At 39.0% G+C, this 17,702-nt stretch overlaps 1 protein-coding gene across 5 annotated transcripts in view; it reads left to right on the top strand.

Annotated features, from left to right (window-relative positions):
• The window catches only part of TBC1D5 (TBC1 domain family member 5), a 297,140-nt gene that overhangs the window by 158,993 nt on the left and 120,445 nt on the right, over nucleotides 1–17,702 (top strand). For all 5 annotated transcript variants that reach the window (XM_077303028.1, XM_077303029.1, XM_077303026.1 and 2 more), the window contains 4 exons: nucleotides 7,403–7,491; nucleotides 11,006–11,056; nucleotides 11,158–11,227; nucleotides 13,198–13,370. In XM_077303028.1, coding sequence (XP_077159143.1) covers nucleotides 7,403–7,491; nucleotides 11,006–11,056; nucleotides 11,158–11,227; nucleotides 13,198–13,370 — 383 coding nt within the window. The remainder of the gene's footprint in view (nucleotides 1–7,402; nucleotides 7,492–11,005; nucleotides 11,057–11,157; nucleotides 11,228–13,197; nucleotides 13,371–17,702) is intronic.

Here is a 17,702-nt window from a genome sequence, read left to right as displayed (position 1 = left end):
TTGTCAGTCTTGAGATTTCCGGAGTAAGTTATTCATGAATTCTGTGTTGGAGTTTATGTAAGTAGTCTAGTTTCCTTTGGATGCTGTTCTGCTTGGGATGGTGGAGGGTTATGTTTTTAATGTTTTTAATGCATTTTATATTATTTTATTCTGTGGTGTTGTGACCTACCCTAAGACCTTTTAGAGATGGTATGGGATATAAATTCCTAAATAAATACCATATTTGCCGGCGTATAAGACGACTGGGCGTATAAGACGACCCCCCAACATTTCCACTCAAAATACAGTACTATGGGCCACTATGGGCAGCTATGTATATCCCAACTGAAGTGCACCCGGCGTATAAGACGACTCCCCCCCCCCACTTGGAGGCTTGTTTTTCAGGGGGGAAAAGTAGTCTTATACGCCAGCAAATACTGTAAGTAGCTTGTAATTCGTAGAGAAACAAAGATAGATCTTTTCACAGGAAGAGGCTAAATAGGATGATGAGTAGAAGCAACTGGCTTTGCTTGACACACATGTCCATTTCCACCTGTTCTATGATACACGGGACCTTACTTCTCAGCCAATAGTTTATACACATTTTTAAACAGAAAAAATATTATGCATGAGTAGGCACAATCACTATTGTGAGGGAGTTCACATTTGCTGAGCACTCCAAAGAGCCATATTTTATACCTGACTAAATATTATTTGTGTACTGTGGCTACACTATGTTGTACCACTGGGTATGCCACTGAAAACTGCACCCCTCTGTTGTTATTGTTGTTATTATTATTATTATTAATAATAATAATAATAATAATACACTTTATTTTTATATCCCACTCTTCCCACGAGGCTCTTGGTGGGTAACTAGCATGCCCCCAAAACACTGTAAATCTTCAAATCAGACAACTGCTGCAGTCCAGTAGTAAGACTGGCAAAAATCTTCCTAAAAAGAACCATCTTCAGTACATGATAGAATATTAAAATGGGGCCAGGCCAACTTCCCTAAGGAAGGTTTACAATGCTGCTTTACAGAAGAGTCCTCTCTGTTGTAGCTTTCTGCAATACTTCAGATGATGACACATGATTAGGGACCTCTGATGATTACTCCCGTGCTGGTACAGGTCTGTATCCCTTGCATGCATCAACAGTGGTGTCAAGTGATGAGTCCATCCTAGTTTTATTCTGCTGCCTCAGCAGACAGTGCTTTCGTGAACATATAGAAAGTATATGAAAGTATATGCCAAGTTGGTATTTTACCATTTTTATTATCTGTCTGGGCCTTCCTGCATTTAATCAATTTCTCCTACATGTTGTAATATTGTCCTGAAGGTATTTGACATGGGTTAGGGTTATTTCTTATACGAGTTAAAACAACACCCCATAACCAATTATGCAGCCTCCTTATTTTCAGGGAATATAATTCTCTTCTCTTGCATGAGAATAGAAAGTAACTGATTTTTAAAAAGACTCACACTGAGTATTTTGTTTAACAAGAATTCCCTCTTAACTGTCCCCTGCTTATGCTGAAAGTCTTAGTTCTTACCAAGGAAATTATACCTTCTTTTACAAGGATGGAGTATTTAGTTGGATCAATTTTTTAAAAAAGTTGAGTTCCTCACAAGCTGTTAAAGCTATTATTTTGTACTAGGTGACACCCCGTTTAACATAGACCATATTGTTAATAGTTATGGGATTTTATTGAATTAATGAGACTGTTATCATGTAGTAGAATGTCTTGCTGAGTTAATTGAAACCGGAGAGATTATATAAATGGTATTAATGAACTTTGACTGCCTGGTGCCTCTGCTTTAATAAAGACTGCTTGGTGGGCTAAATGAACATAGGCAGATAAAAGAACAGGTTCAATTTTGTGAGCCTACAGGCTGTTAACAGAGAAAACTCTTTTCACCTCGGTTTTCCAATAGTGTCATTTCCACAGTGCAGTAATTTTAGAGGGCTGTTGATCTGGGACGAAAAGGCCTGAAGAAACACTAGATATTTCACTACCTGCATTGTGTTTAATAACTAATGATTATTAACTGCAATAGCAAATGTTTATGAAGTGCTGCTATATAGACTGGTATTACATCTTAGATATATACTGTTATTTTGTTCATTGGAGTCCCACGTTCTCTTCATTGTCTTTACTCACATATCTTGTTTTAGCTAAGCTAGTATGGTGTAGTAGTTAAGAGTGTGGGCTAATATTTAGGAGACACATGCCATAGAATGCTTGCAGTTGCATTCTCTCATCCTAACCTAAATCATAGGGTCATTCTGGAGATAAAATGGAGGAGAGGAGAATGTAAGCCACCTTGGGTCCCCACTGGGGAGAAAGTTGAGATATAAATGAAAATTAATAAATAAAAAATATTTTATAGCATTTCAGTGTCACTAAGAATGTTCCAGTTATTCATACATAAGGTAAAGGTAAAGGTATCCCCTGTGCAAGCACTGGGTGATGTCTGACCCTTGGGGTGACGCCCTCTAGCGTTTTCATGGCAGACTCAATACGGGGTGGTTTGCCAGTGCCTTCCCCAGTCATTACCGTTTACCCCCCAGCAAGCTGGGTATTCATACATATATTCCCCCTAACTTGTATCACATTGCTTATGCGCGAGGTGGGTAGTCTGGGGTGGCGGCAGCAGGGCCTATCCTGATCATGCATGACACTGCCGCCATCCTGGACCTGGCCTGGCACAGCGCCCCAGATGGCCGGCGGTATGCAAATACAGGAACTCCAGAATTCCCCGCAATACCACGGGTGCCATCCACAGCCCTCCAGTGCTAGCCCCATGCATAATCAGAGCTGCAGAGCTGGACAGCATGCCACTCCCCTGCCATTGTGTGGTGGGAGCCCCCTGCCCCACCCCGTTTCTACCATGCAGCGCACTGGGCTCTTCCAGCTCCAATGTTGTGCATGCACACGTGCTACGCTGGAGCAGTCTGCGTATGCCGGGGATTCCCTCCCCCGTGTGTATGCAGGAAGTGGCAGGGCATGCCACCCTGCTGTAAGGACCCAGCAGCAGCCCAACGTGACTGCTGCCATGCATAATCAGTCATAGTATCTGAAAAAAACCTAATAATGCAGCACTCTTCTTTACATGGTTAAAGAATACTACAATTTAGTATTCTATGTGCATTCAAGATTTTCTGAATAACTAATAATGAATAATTTCTCATTGACCAGCATAATTTACACTGAAACAAACCACCTGGCCTGACATGTAGCTCAGAAATTGCAAGAGTTTGGGAAAGGATGTTTGCTATTAGCCATCAGTAGAGAGCCAACACTGCTGGTGCTGACATGCTGGGGACATCCTATGCAAGGCATGCAGAACAGTGGTTCTAGTACAAATGGTTATTGTATTTATTCTCTTGAAGCTGAATTGGTTCTTATAGAGCAAGGATGGCCAAACTGTGACTCTCCATATGTCCATGGATTACAGTTCCCATGAGCCCCTGCCAGCACATGGACATGGACATCTGGAGAGCCACAATTTGTCCAAAGTTTGGCCTCCCTGATATATAGGATCAGATCAAAATGTATGTTCTCCACATGGAAAACTATTGCATGTAACTTCCACTTAGTAACATTCCACTTAACAACGACAGTGTTTGAAAGCTCCTTTCCCCATGGTTCAACCGATTGCGTGGTGAGTCTTCAATTCCACCTGGTTCTGGCAGTGATTTATGCATCAGACCTTGTAAAGTACTTTTAAAGGTTTGGAAATGTTATACATCACTGGTTGTTAAACCTTTACATAGGGAATTGTTTGTATAGCTAAAACAATGAACAATGTCAAAACACTTTAATGCAATATTATGCATGAATAGCAGACAGTCTGTATATTTTGTTACCAACAAGTGTATTTGTATACTACCCTTTTAGTAATACCACTGTCTATGCTGCAACTTTCTATTTGCAAGATTCTTTGTTGCCATTGTTCTCGAAGAAATCATGTTAAAATTAAATACCTGAGACCTGGTTGTATCTAAAAGCAAAATCTAACTGACAGTTCCTTTTTCCAAACAATTCCTACTTTACCCAAGCACTTTAGCAATTAATTATACCAATAATTTATGGCAAAATGGAAGAAAGGGAATAATTTATTCTCTCACACACAGACACACAAATCCATAAAATTTCACTTTTGCATTTGTACTTTCACTAATCCCTTGCCCCCTTTTCACAGTCTCTTCTGTTCTATGTTTAACATTATTTTTCACACCTATAATTTCTATTAAAAATTAACATTATGCATTTATTTATTTATTTAATGTATTTATGTATTATTTATTTATTTTCTAGAACATCATTCACCTACCATATAATGTGGTCAATCAGTAGTTGACAGTATAGTAGCTGAATATTGTAAAACACGAGAGTTCACTTAGTCAAACACTATTGGTGGTTCACAGCTGGTATGTGTGCTAGGTCCCATGCATCACACTCTTAAGTAATTGGAATTCTAATTCACAACCCTGTCTTTTGTCCAGACAATGCTAGTTGGTTAATGCTAGTTAGTTAACATTAATGCTAGTTAGATTCACCTGTTCACGAAGCCATAGCTTCTCTCTTCTCTGTCCCAGTCATTTATTGGCGATGGAGGCTGTAGAGGAGAGGTAGTCAAACTGCGGCCCTCCAGATATCCATGGACAACAATTCCCAGGAGCCCTGGGAATTGTAGTCCATGGACATCTGGAGGGCCGCAGTTTGACTACCCCTGCTGTAGAGTAACCTCTACTGAAGAATTTAGGTTTCAGATATATTCATTTCAAAGGCAGGCATTGTCTAGAAGGATCGAGGAGTTTCTTTACTTGCATAGGGTAAATATGTGCCTCTGTTCTTATAAGCCATCCATTCGTGCCTATAACATGCAACTAGGCAGTGGTAGGATCATTCATGCTTATAAACTGGTGAAGGAAATAAATATAATTTGCCAGAATTCCTCATATGAAGCAAACATTTCTTTGATTAAGAACCATTTATAAGAACTATCTATATAACAAAATAGCAGTGTAGGATTTTGGGTAAACAGCAAATCAAAGCTGGAAGTCTTCCAATATTCCTGATTGTTTGACCTAATCACTAGTGAACAGCAGCCCACCAGTTTTTGCAGAGTCCAAACTTTGTTTTATTAACAACACAGGGATTCTCAAGAGGATCATAGGAGTTGGGTAGCCAATAGTTATTGATTTTCCTTTGAAAGCCTTATCCTACATACTCAGCTTATCTGTTTGTAAGCAGTCTTTGCAATATGACCTCAAGACATTGTTTTACAACTGAGCCTGCAAGTATAGGCATGAGCAATATACAGGGACAGTTTAAACTACTTTTTTTGTACTCAAGGTGAAACATTTCATAATGCAAACCAATGACAAAATTAAAATGGCAAAAAATTGGCCTGCATTGTTGCTGCACTTTTCATATTGTGGACAGAGATCAATTTGAGTGTATGAACACCAAAAGCAAAAGATAATCTGAGTAGTAACCATAAAAGATCACTTTTTTTTTCAAAATAACTTACTGATGTTTGATGAAAATAGGATGGAAATAGCCAGTTGCATCCCAGTCCTTGCTTATATTATTGGAAGGCATTTATGTTTGTAGAAGAAGGAGTTTGTTGTTTTTCTGGATTCCCTCTTTCAGCTGCAGCCTCATTTCCCAGACATTTCTTGAATGTTAACTGATGCTGGGGGGTGCAGCAAGAAGGTGATGAACACACCCTGTTTCATGAGCAAAATTATGTTTTTTAACTTCTCACAATATGTTTGCATATACCTTAGCGTATAGCTGTGACCCAGGTGCCCATGGGTACCATGGTGCTGACAGATGTGCCTACTTTCTGCTTCTTCAAACCAAAAAAGCCAAGCATAGCTTTCTTCTACCTGGCAGGAGGTACTTCAGTAGAACCAAGAAGGTATAATCTTTGGGTCTGCAGATAGCTCAAAAAGCAAGTGCCTCATTATCAGCTTGAAATCTCCCAAAATTACTGAAATTTCCCCCATGGCAGCCATTTTCTGTTAGGTCCCATACTATTTCTCAAAATTCCAAACGTGTTCACATGTTCAACAAGGTGAGAAAACCTTGGTTGATGTATAGAGCACTCACAGCTCTCTGGTTTACTTTAGGTATTTCAGTATTTTGGCTGCCTTTTAAGTAATGCAGATGGATGTACTATATTACAATAGTTGGTATGAAGTGAATTTATTAGTTGTATTTATATGGCACCCGTGGAAGATCAAATCAGTAATGTAGCAACATGAAACTTAAGAACACAGCCCAAGACTTACAGTGCAATCTTCTTCAGAGTTCTTCCAGTCTAGTCCTCACAAAAACAGAGTGATAACCAAACTATGCAATATAACAGCTCTAAGTCCATCACAAGAACAGGCACCATTTTGAAAGTTTTTTTTTTAAGCTCTAAAATGGTGCCATGTCCCTATGTCAGTATTAGGGATGCAGTATCATCTAGTTAGAGCCTCCTGTGGCGCAGGGTGGTAAAGCAGCAGAAATGCTGTCTGAAGCTGTCTGCCCATGAGGCTGGGAGTTCAATCCCAGCAGTCGGCTCAAGGTTGACTCAGCCTTCCATCCTTCCGAGGTCGGTAAAATGAGTACTCAGCTTGCTGGGGGGTAAACAGTAATAACTGGGGAAGGCACTGGCAAACCATCCCATATTGAGTCTGCCATGAAAACGCTAGAGGGCGTCACCCCAAGGGTCAGACATGACTCGGTGCTTGCACAGGGGATACCTTTACCTTTATCTTTATCATCTAGTTAGTCATCATGACTGGCATCACAAGGAATTTACTAATAAAAGAAATGCATGTTACAAGAATAAGGGAAACAAAGATTTCTTTGCATCTTCTGTGAGAAAATACAAACTTTATTTTGTTTATGGTATATGCCAGATAATACAATCAAATAAACTAAAATTGTAGAAGTTGAATTTTCACTTTTGGTTGATTGTCATTGGGTTAGATGCCTTTCTTTTTAGGTCTGTATTCTAGGATATAAGTGGCTTTTTACTTGCCAAAAGTTTCTAATAACCCTTTTATCCTTAAAAAATTGAAATAACTTTTTAAAATCCGTCTTAGCTGTCTGCTATATAAGTACCTTACAGCTGCAATTTTAAGTAAAACCATTATTCACATAGATCTTGTGAAGCTATTGAACAGTGAATTGTGATCTTTTGATAGCTTTCTGTTTTAAAAAAATAGATTAATTACTTGTCTATACTTCATGAAACAGTAAATATTTGGTTATACTATAATTCACAGTAAAACCATTGAATTGTTAATCATTTTTATGCTACAGTGATATTTACCAGCTCATTAAGTACAGAGTTGGAATATTCCTGACACTTGGAATAAAATTTTGGATTTGTTTGTTTTCTCCTAATTGTAGGGCATGCATGAACTTTTAGCACCTATTGTATTCATTCTTCATTGTGACCACCAAGCTTTTCTACATGCGAATGAAGCTGTACAACCAAGGTAAGCTACCTTATTTTTCCATATGTGAGTGTGTTGAAATGATTTATGCTGCAACTAACTAATATAGTTTGTAATATAGCGATTATTGTTGAAAGTCATGATATTGCAAGCATGGTGCGACAATAAATAAATAGCTACACATGTAAGCATTGGAGTATTAGACCCTGTTCAAATGTTAGAACTAAACAAATAGGCCATCTCTCATTACCTTTAAACCTTTCAATTTCCATCATAGTCACTTCCATCTCTACATTCAGGTATAGTTGTAATAAATGCTGAGAGAAGATGTTTTGTTGGCAGATACTGACTGGTTTGCTCAAGCATGTACCTTCATTTGCTTGGTAGGGGTTGGGACTATACCAACACACCAAGGACACACAGAGACATGCTTTATTTTATTTGGCATAAATAAGGCCACAACCTTTATTGCCATTTAAAATGAGCATCAACACACAAAAGGTGGAGGTCGACAAAAGGTGAAGCATAGACACAGAAAAGGACCCTATGCCCCCAAAGGGCCTTAAGCTCGGCTGGTTCTAATTTATTGGTCATCCCCGGCCCCAGGAAAGCATGCCTCAACTTTTCAGGGCCTTTTCAGACCTGGCCACTACCTTATGGAATGAGCTCCTGGAGGAGCTGCGGGATCTTCGGGAGCTTTCGGCAGTCCGCAGAGCCTGCAAAACGGAGCTCTTCCACCAGGTCTATGGCTGAGGCTGGTGCAACGAGAAAGACATTGTGTGTATGGTGGATTGGTTTAATCTGCTCCCTCTTCCCATCTTCCATTTGAGTTACTGGGAGAACGGACAGGTTTTTTATATTTTTTCTGCCGTTCTTCTCTTTTACATTGTTAATTTGGATGGTGATGTTTTTATGTCTGGGGTTTTAATGGAGTTTTATTCAGACTAATATAACCCGCCATGAGCCACTGGGAATGGCAGGCAATAAATATAATAATAATAATAATAATAATAATAATAATAATAATAATAATAATAATAATAATAATAATAATAATAATAATAATAATAATAATCCCAAATGTCTCCTCTCCCCACCCTGTAGCCAGCAGACTGCAGTCCAGTGGGGAGGGCACTCCCTACCAGCAGGCCAGCACATGGGGTCTGAGCAACATTTCTGTCTAGCTCCCCCTGTCCATCAGGCCTACTGGTTCTTGGGAAGGTGAAGCCAAGAAGAAGTCCATGGGCATCAGCCTCTATTGGAATCCCACCCCCTAGTCACCTCGCCATGTGTGGCAGCCGTCTCCCAGTGGGAGACACTGCTGCTCAGGCACACACAGAGTCTCATAAGGAGGCTCCCGTAACTAGTCAGAACCAGGCGTGTAGGTGCAGGCTGTGCCCCCAAACAATCCTCCCCCAACCCAAACCACCACTGAGCGGGGGCTGATCCAAGAGATACCTGCTCCCACCAAAGTTCATTCCCAGTGCAGCCCCGACAAAGCCACTCTGACATTACCCAAACAGAATTCCAAACCACATTCAGACAAGCAAACACCATCATGTCAGAATGGTGTCTCCTGCCAAAAGGCGAAGTTCAGGTCAAGTAACATGGTGCACTTAAAATCACATTTTTGCAACATGGTCTCTCTTTACAGCCCACAATACTGAACTTTCCTTACAGGGATAGACTAGGGCTTCATTTTCTTTCCATTTGTTCTAGTCCAGGAAGGTTATTCCACTTCTGCACATGGATCATTTTTTTCTGTATTAAAGCAAACTATATTGAAAGTACAACACCCATCAGAGCTGTCAAGGAAAATACACATTTGTACTGGTTTCTGCACTGATGAATGATTGTTACTATCAGCTTTCATAGTGCTAATTGCCATTTGGTGAGGACAAGAATCACCCCCCTGGCTACCATAGGATGCATAAACCACTGCATAAAGGTAAAGGTAAAGGTATCCCCTGTGCAAGCACCGAGTCATGTCTGACCCTTGGGGTGACGCCCTCCAGCGTTTTCATGGCAGACTCAATACGGGGTGGTTTGCCAGTGCCTTCCCCAGTCATGACCGTTTACCCCCCAGCAAGCTGGGTACTCATTTTACCGACCTCGGAAGGATGGAAGGCTGAGTCAACCTTGAGCCGGCTGCTGGGATTGAACTCCCAGCCTCATGGGCAAAGCTTTCAGACGGCTGCCTTACCACTCTGCGCCACAAGAGGCTCTTTTTAAACCACTGCATAGGAAGCCTTAATAGGAAGAGGCTGTGTTGGAGGCACTTCTACAAAGGCCACAGTCTTGAGATTCCCTGCAATTAAAGGTGCTGTCCAGGCTACAGAATTCAGTTCCCTAGAACAGTGGTCCCCAACCTTTTTATCACCGGGGACCACTCAATGCTTGACAATTTTACTGAGGCCCGGTAGGGGTAGGTAGTTTACTCCTCTACTCTCAACCACTGCCCTAATGCTCTCTGACTCTGGTCACTATGGTAATGTTTAAACATCCCTTCAAAATAAGATACAGACACGCCACAACAATGAACATAAGGAACATTTTATTTTCATGGAAATTTTAACTCATGACAATGACAAATCAATGGGAACCCTGAGCTTGTTTCTCTGCAACAAGATAGTCCCATCTGGGAGTGATGGGAGACAATGACACCCGAAGAATGTTGTAAAGGGCTGGGGGGGGGGATGAAGTAAAGGGCCGGGAGGGGGGAGAAGATGTCCTTCACGGCCTACCTCCAGTTAGTCAATGGACCACATGTGGTCCGCAGCCCACAGGTTGGGGATCAATACCCTAGAGGAAATGGTGGCTCTGGAAAATGGACTTGATGATATCGTATCCCTCTTCTCCCAAACCACACCATCCCCAGGATCTATCTCCAAATTGACAGGAATTTTCCAACCCATATTGGCAATGTTCATGCAATTATTGCATATAATATATCAGGGTTTCATGTTCACCCAGCCTACATGAGAAGCTTTTTGCAGAGCACAGGGTACAGTTAAGAAATTGTCATTTTGTGTGCTGTGTTCCATACATAGCTCTTTCGTATACCAGGCAATATAAAGAGCATATATTAAGAAGAAAATATCATATTGCTCAAAGTAACTGTGTATTGTGCAGAGTATCCCTCTACTATATTTGTAGCCTGAAAATAAAACGGATAGGAGGTGTCACTGATAAATTGCTGCTAAAATATCTTAAAAATAGATTCTATTAAATAAATTACTGTTTGGATATTATGTATCTGACCAGAAGCCATACTTTTTTTTGTTTTCAACAAACAGTGATAGCTTGTAGAGTGATCAATTATTGTGGATAAAGCATATTGAAATAATACATTGTAGCATTTAGTAATTTGTTATTTGGAATAATTAGATGGTTACTTCATTGTAGTACAAACAAGGCAGCTTATTTGTTTTTGATCTTTAGAGAGAGTAAGGACTTTTGTCTTCAGTGGAGTTACTAGTTTTCCTTATGATTTTAACATAACTTTGCTTTAAAATATATCAGAAATATGATATGGATTTTATATTTAATTTTACAGTGAAGAAATGAAAGTTCTCTTGAACCCCGAATACCTAGAGCATGATGCCTAGTAAGTTTCAGTAATTTCATTTTCATCTTACTCTACCTATCTTTTGCTATTGTGTTCTTGGCATAACCATGCTTAGCAAAAAAAAACTTCTTTCTCTTCAGTGCCATGTTTATCCATCTTATGAAAACGGCAGGACACTGGTTTTCAACCTATGAACATGATGGTCAAAAGGTAAATACTGATTTAATAACAATTAAAAGTTTTACTGTTTCTAAGTAATCAAATACAGTTATTAATAGTTTATTGGATTAGAATATATGCTAAAATTAACATTTCTAATGAAAACAATTTGACAAAATTAGCTTATGTTAGTTAGTTAGTTAGTTACATTTCTATACCACCCTCCCTTGCGGGTGGTTTACAGCGGTTTACAATAAGAGTTACAATAAGAGTTCACAGCTTACTGTGATGTTGGTACAATACAGAAAATATAACAACAAAATAAGGACTTAACAATATGAACACAACAACTTTATAAACTGTGAACATTCAACCTTAGCTACTCAACTGTGGGTGTAACCTTGATTAATGGGTCAAGAGTTGCCCTGTGTTGGGTGCAACTGGTAGTAGAGAGAGCCCTAGTTTGTGATGTTGCTTTGTTGGCCTCAGCTGAAGGGTTGGTCGAGGAGCTCCATTTTGCAGGCCGTGCAGAACTGTTTTAGTTCCAACAGGGCCCTGATCTCTTCTGGGAGTTCATTCCACCAAGTAGGGACCAAAACAGAGACGGCCCTGGCTCTTGTTGAGCCAGACGTGCCTCCTTGGGGCCATGGAATATCAACTTGTTGGCATTCAAGGAGCGTAGTATGCTTTAGGCCCTAAAGTTTAGGGGGTATAAGAATAGAGGTGATCCCTCAAGTATGCAGGCCCTAGACCATGTAGGGACTTGAAAGTTCAAGACCTTAACCCTGATCCAGAATTCATCTGGTAGCCAGTGCAGCTGTTAGAGCGTGGGCCGAATGTGGGTCCTCCAGGGTGTTACTGCAAGAACCCTGGCTGCTGCCTTCTCTACCAGTTGGATTTTCCAGAACAGGAATAAGGGTAGGCCTGTGTAGAGTGAGTTGTAGAAATCTATTTTAGAGATAATCATTGCATGGATCACTGTGGCTAGGTGTTCTGGGACCAGGTAGGGCACTAGTAGCTTAACCTGGCACAGGTGGAACTCCACCCATGCTACTCTTGTGATCTGTCCCTCCATGGTGAGGGAGGTGTCAAAAGTCATGCCCAGGTTCCAGGCTGAGTGTGCCACTGATAGTTGCACCCCATTCAGGCAGGGCAAACACATTTCCTCACTGGAACCCTTCCTACCAAATTGTAGGATCTCCATCTTTGAAGGAATGTGTTTCAGATGGCTCTGCTTGAGCCACGTATCTCTGCTTCTAGGCATCTGGCTAATGAGTCTAGGGGAGAATTAGGAAAGCTTTTCCATTAAAACGTTCAATTCTCTAGTGTACTATTCTTGTTGGCTACTTTACAACACAAGATCAGTGACCATGTGATTATCTATAGCAAAAACACCAGAGAACTTACTGATAAAGATATGATAAAAGTGGTTAAGTAATAACAAAAATAGACTATAAGCTCCTACTCCCTGGATAACCAGTGTAGTAGCCAGTGAGACAGGAGTTTCACTTATTGCCCTTGATCCAGTCACCCCCTCTCAGCATAACCTATCTCACATGTTTTTTGTGGGGATAAAATTGTGGTAGAGAATGTGAATCATGTACAACACCCTGAGTTGTTTGAAAAAAAGGGAGGATAAATATGAGGCATATTTATAAATTGTTGTTTGTCTCACCTTTCTCTCCACAGGGACTTTGACTAGATAGAAATTCCTGTCTTTTTACTGGGAAGTTGGATTTTGTAGCTCCTTATAATATCTACACAGTGAAGGATTTACCTCCTCTCTATATTTGAGTTTTTTATGTATGCTAAGTATACCTACAAACAAGGTGCATTGTTCTCTGAAATCATAACTAAGTTTGCAGAGACTTCCTTAATGTCTGTAAGAAAACTTGGCTGCTGGACATATTGCAGTATTAGTAAACATTGTTACTCCTATTGGGCTTTAGTACTGGAATGTTTTCCTGGTAATCTTTTAATTATACATTTTTCATATTTCTCCATTTCCATATTTTCTCCAGGAGAAAGACACAATGATGACGCCCATCCCATTTGCAAGACCACAAGATTTAGGTCCATCAATTGCTATTGTAGCAAAAGTAAACCAGATTCAAGATCATTTACTAAAGAAGCATGATACGGAACTCTACATGCATTTGAACCGGCTAGAGATCGCCCCACAGATTTATGGACTGTAAGTGTTTGGCTTATTTTAATTCTTAAGTACCATAAATTAAAGCAGTTGAGTAATAGGTAAGATTTTAAATATGGCACTTTTCCATCATTATGTATACATTGGTTGTGTTACCTTCCTTTCAGCTCATAATCTATTGCATGCTTCTGGGAGCTGCTTCACATGTTACCAAGAAGCTATGCAAGAAGAAACGCAAGTAGCTTCTGCTTCCATTATGTGAGACATGCGTAACTCTCAGATGGAGATTTCTGAATGTGTTCGGAACTTGTCTCTGTCATGAATCTCACTTCAGCAAAATTATGTGTGCACCTAATTTCCTGTATCTTTATATAAATCTGTTCTTATAGTGGTTTTTTAATGGTGAGTTCCAGTAGACCTAGAATTGAAAATTTATTAGGAATCCATAAAAGTCATAGCTGTTTAACAACAGTTTTTAACTTTTTGCATATGTGGTTCTGTGCCAAGTGGAAATGATTAGATTCTTCTCATCGAAAGGGAAGAATGTATTGGTTTTAAGTGTGTGAAGCTTCTTTTGAGTTGTCTTTCTACAATTGTTTCTTAGCAAATAATTGTTGGTAGTGTGCAGAGAAGAAATTTTAACATCAGCCAGCTGTGTTCTTTTGAAGCATACAAATTCACCTTGCTCACTGCCTATCCCCCGGCAAAGAAGTACAGATGGCTGCATTAACTATTAGATAATGTTCATATTCAAAATTTTGCAAATAAAGCACCCTAACAAATATAAATGAACATAGATTGCATCCCATATGTGTGGTTAATGGCTAGTAATGTATTCCTTGTTTAGAATAAAATAATGTATTTTTCTCACAAATATCAAACTTTTATAGTGTTATTTGAAAGTAAAATATAGCATTGCAAATACTGTCAACAGTGTGCTCTGACTTGTCTTTACAGAGACTAGTAAGAGTAAGGCAGAGGAAAGACATGATAAAATGACAATGTCATAAACTTTGCTTCAGAAGTCACTACATGTACATCATTAGAATGAAAACCAGACTTGCCTGAAGTTACACAGAAGTGAGAAGTAAATAGTACTTTAACAAGTTTTGAAAGTGGTACAGGCATGTACGTACTAGATGTTGTTTGCAGTAGAACTATAATGCTAAGCTATACGTATGATCTTCCCAAGATATAGTGATGAGAAATCCCAAAATATTAGGAGTTGGATCCAAAGGTTCTGTCCCATTAATATCTGAATCTTCATCCAGTGCAAGGTGGCTTTCTCTGGTGCAAGAGGCAGCTTCCACCACTAATAAAAAAGAACTCTGGATGGATGCTTCCATTACTTAGTTATAGAATTTATTTTCCATTGTTTTGCCCCTAGATACTGCAATTGATCATAACAATGACTATATGTGTGGGTGACATCTGCTCAGTTGGTCTTGTGACTAGACAAGGAAATAAATCTGTCACTGACACCGTTACATCAATCCAGCTCTCTTCTTTCATGCGCTTCCTCTGCCATCTTTCATGCTATCACAGCCCTGTATTACTCCCTTTGGAGCACTGCAAAAAAGCACTATATGAATGTTACATCTTGTTGCCATCACAATAGCAATTGGGGGAACTAGGACTAGAGAATATATGTTGGACAGCAAACTAATTATCATTGTCAGTTTTTTGATAACTGACTGGTAAAAGGGAAATATGTTCACATGGTCTCGCCTATCCTGAAAGACTTTGGAAATGAACTACAAAAAGGAAACTAGAGAGCATTTACTAGTTATTTGGTGACTATGAGGAGATGGTATTGATCAATAAGAAGGCTGATTGTCATCTCTGGAGTGCTCTGTCATCTCCATGTGCTACTAGTTGCTGTCTAAGAGTATCTTCAAAAACTTGAGACATGAAAGGTTATAGGGTAGGAATACTCAACTAAGCTTTCCTATTTGGGACTTTATATGCCAGTCGTCACACAGTTGATTGAAATCTGTCACTATACCATAACATAAACAAAACTTCATTTGAATCTTAATTTTGTGGGGCAATTTATCAATAATATAATAAAACAGTTAAAACACGCCATAGTAGTATGATAATAGATATATTGCCTAGGTCACAGTTATGCTGTGATTTGAAAAGAAAGTATGTGATATAAAATGTCAGCATGTTGTAATTATTTTTGCCTCAGACATCTTTTTTGAATAATGATTTCCAGTAGTGAGTAGGTTGAGATCCTTGTGGGTTCCTAATATTGTCAATATACAGACTGCTTCTATTTATTTCAGCATAAGGAAAATGTGAATCAATTGGGGCATTTTCTCTGAAAAGTTAAAAGATGATGAACATACTGGGAAAGTTTCATAATTGTATATTCAATAGAAATAGAAGAGAATGTTGTAGAATCATCATACAATGTGTAGAATCAGAAGATTAATAAAACTATAAAGATGGACCAATGCAAAATGATCATTGACGCTCTTCCATCTTGAGAAACAGTATCCAGACTGTCAATAGCTGATATATTTTTGAGACAAATGCTACTCCAAAAACTCTTTCTGTTTGGATCTCACACCCAGCCCAGAGATTACTGTCCCTTATCCTTTCTCTTGTCTCTCCTTTCCAACTCACCCATAAAGGCATCTGCAGACAATAACCAGCAGGTCCGGAAGAGAGAAAAGAATCTCTTTCCTGGCTGCTCCCCCCCCCCCACTGCAATCTTCAAAAAGTTTTCAGGATGCATAATCATTTCTGCTTGTGAGAATGAAATAAACAAACTCTGTCCTCCCATAGACTATTACAGGGGTTTCTACATGCTCTGGATAGTCCCCATTATAACAATATTAGCACTACTACCTTGGTTTTGTGTCACTTCGCTCTTTTATGTTTTCAGAATAAGATGTGTAGAAGCAGGTTATCTTGATGAAAAGTCATATTTTTAGACAATAACATTTCTAGTATTTTTGAACTCTCATTGAAAATATTAAATCCTATTAAATGGTGACTGATTGGTTATTTGGCTTAACTGTACAGTTATACAGGCTTAAAATGGTTAATGCCCTAGATTAAATTTTAATTTCTCTGACCCTTATCTAAGTAACATATGTACAATGAAATTTAAGTCAGGTATTGTATACAATTTTTTAATATCTGAAGCAATACAGTATTTTTATTATTTGACTAAAGAATGAATAACGCTTTTTTGCTTTAAAGTAGAATTGATTTAAAAACTCAAAACTATCACAATATATATATATATGAAAATTAAACAAGACTACTGCCATAGACACATTCTTCTCATTGTCATTTGTGTGCTTCCTGCTGCTGCATTCCCATTACTATGTATGTGACAAGAAAATTATGCCAACAGTCACCAGTAAGAAGGCGAGTAGCCAAATCTATTTCTGTATAGAATATATTTATATACTGCCTCTCAACCCAAGATTCCCAAGATGTCCTACAGTTCCAGATGGCTTTTCTCTGCAGGATTCTTACTTTTCTCAAGAGAGGCATAGGGGTTGAGCTCTGATTCTGTTGGAAGCTGTTACAATATGAAGTGGCTTAAAGGAGTCCGCAGAAATGCCTATCCAGAAATGACAGAATTATTGCTTCCTGATTAGTGTCTTTGGAACCATACAAAAGCAAAGGAACCATGCAAACAGGGGACTCTAGCAACATCCTATATAATTGTCAGAGATCACTGTGCACCTAGGGAGATGAATAGGGGTTCTTGAGAAGGAGATTCATCTATTTCCTAATTTTTAGGGTCACACATCAAGTACAGCACAACACTGATTATATCGGTTAGGCCACAGCATTATGGTGCCAATTAATACTTTCATTAATAACATCAAATCATTAAAAATCTTTCTGAAGTAGACCAAAAGTCCAGTATACTTTTTTCCAAAAATGGCCAGCCATATGATTCTGGGAAGCATGTAAGTTTTGACTCAAATATTGATATTCAGACATACAAATCTGAATATAGCCAATCAGCTGAGCTACCTTAGCTAATATTTATTTAGTAAATGAATCCAAGAAACTATAGCCAGTGTAGTAGTTAAGAGCTGTAAACTCTAATCTGGAAAACCAGGTTTGAGTCATCACTACTTTACACGAAGCTTCCTGGATGACCTTCGTTCAGTCACAGTTCTCTCAAAATTCTCTCAGCCCCACCTACCTCACCAGGTGCCCGTTGTTGGTAGAGGAAATGAATATGATTGTAAGCTGCTTTACGATTCCTCAAGGTAGGCAAAAGCTGGGTATTAAAAAATTCTCTTGCCATGAAAAAGAAACAAAAATCAAAACAAACCAAGATAATACTGGAACAAGTACATTTTTTTAAATCTCAGTAAAGAAACAATAAAAGAG

The sequence above is a fragment of the Paroedura picta genome, chromosome 11, assembly GCF_049243985.1.
Source record: "Paroedura picta isolate Pp20150507F chromosome 11, Ppicta_v3.0, whole genome shotgun sequence".
Taxonomy (NCBI): Eukaryota; Metazoa; Chordata; class Lepidosauria; order Squamata; family Gekkonidae; genus Paroedura; species Paroedura picta.
Note: the sequence above shows the minus strand (reverse complement) of the source record. Positions and strands in the feature narration are given on the sequence as shown.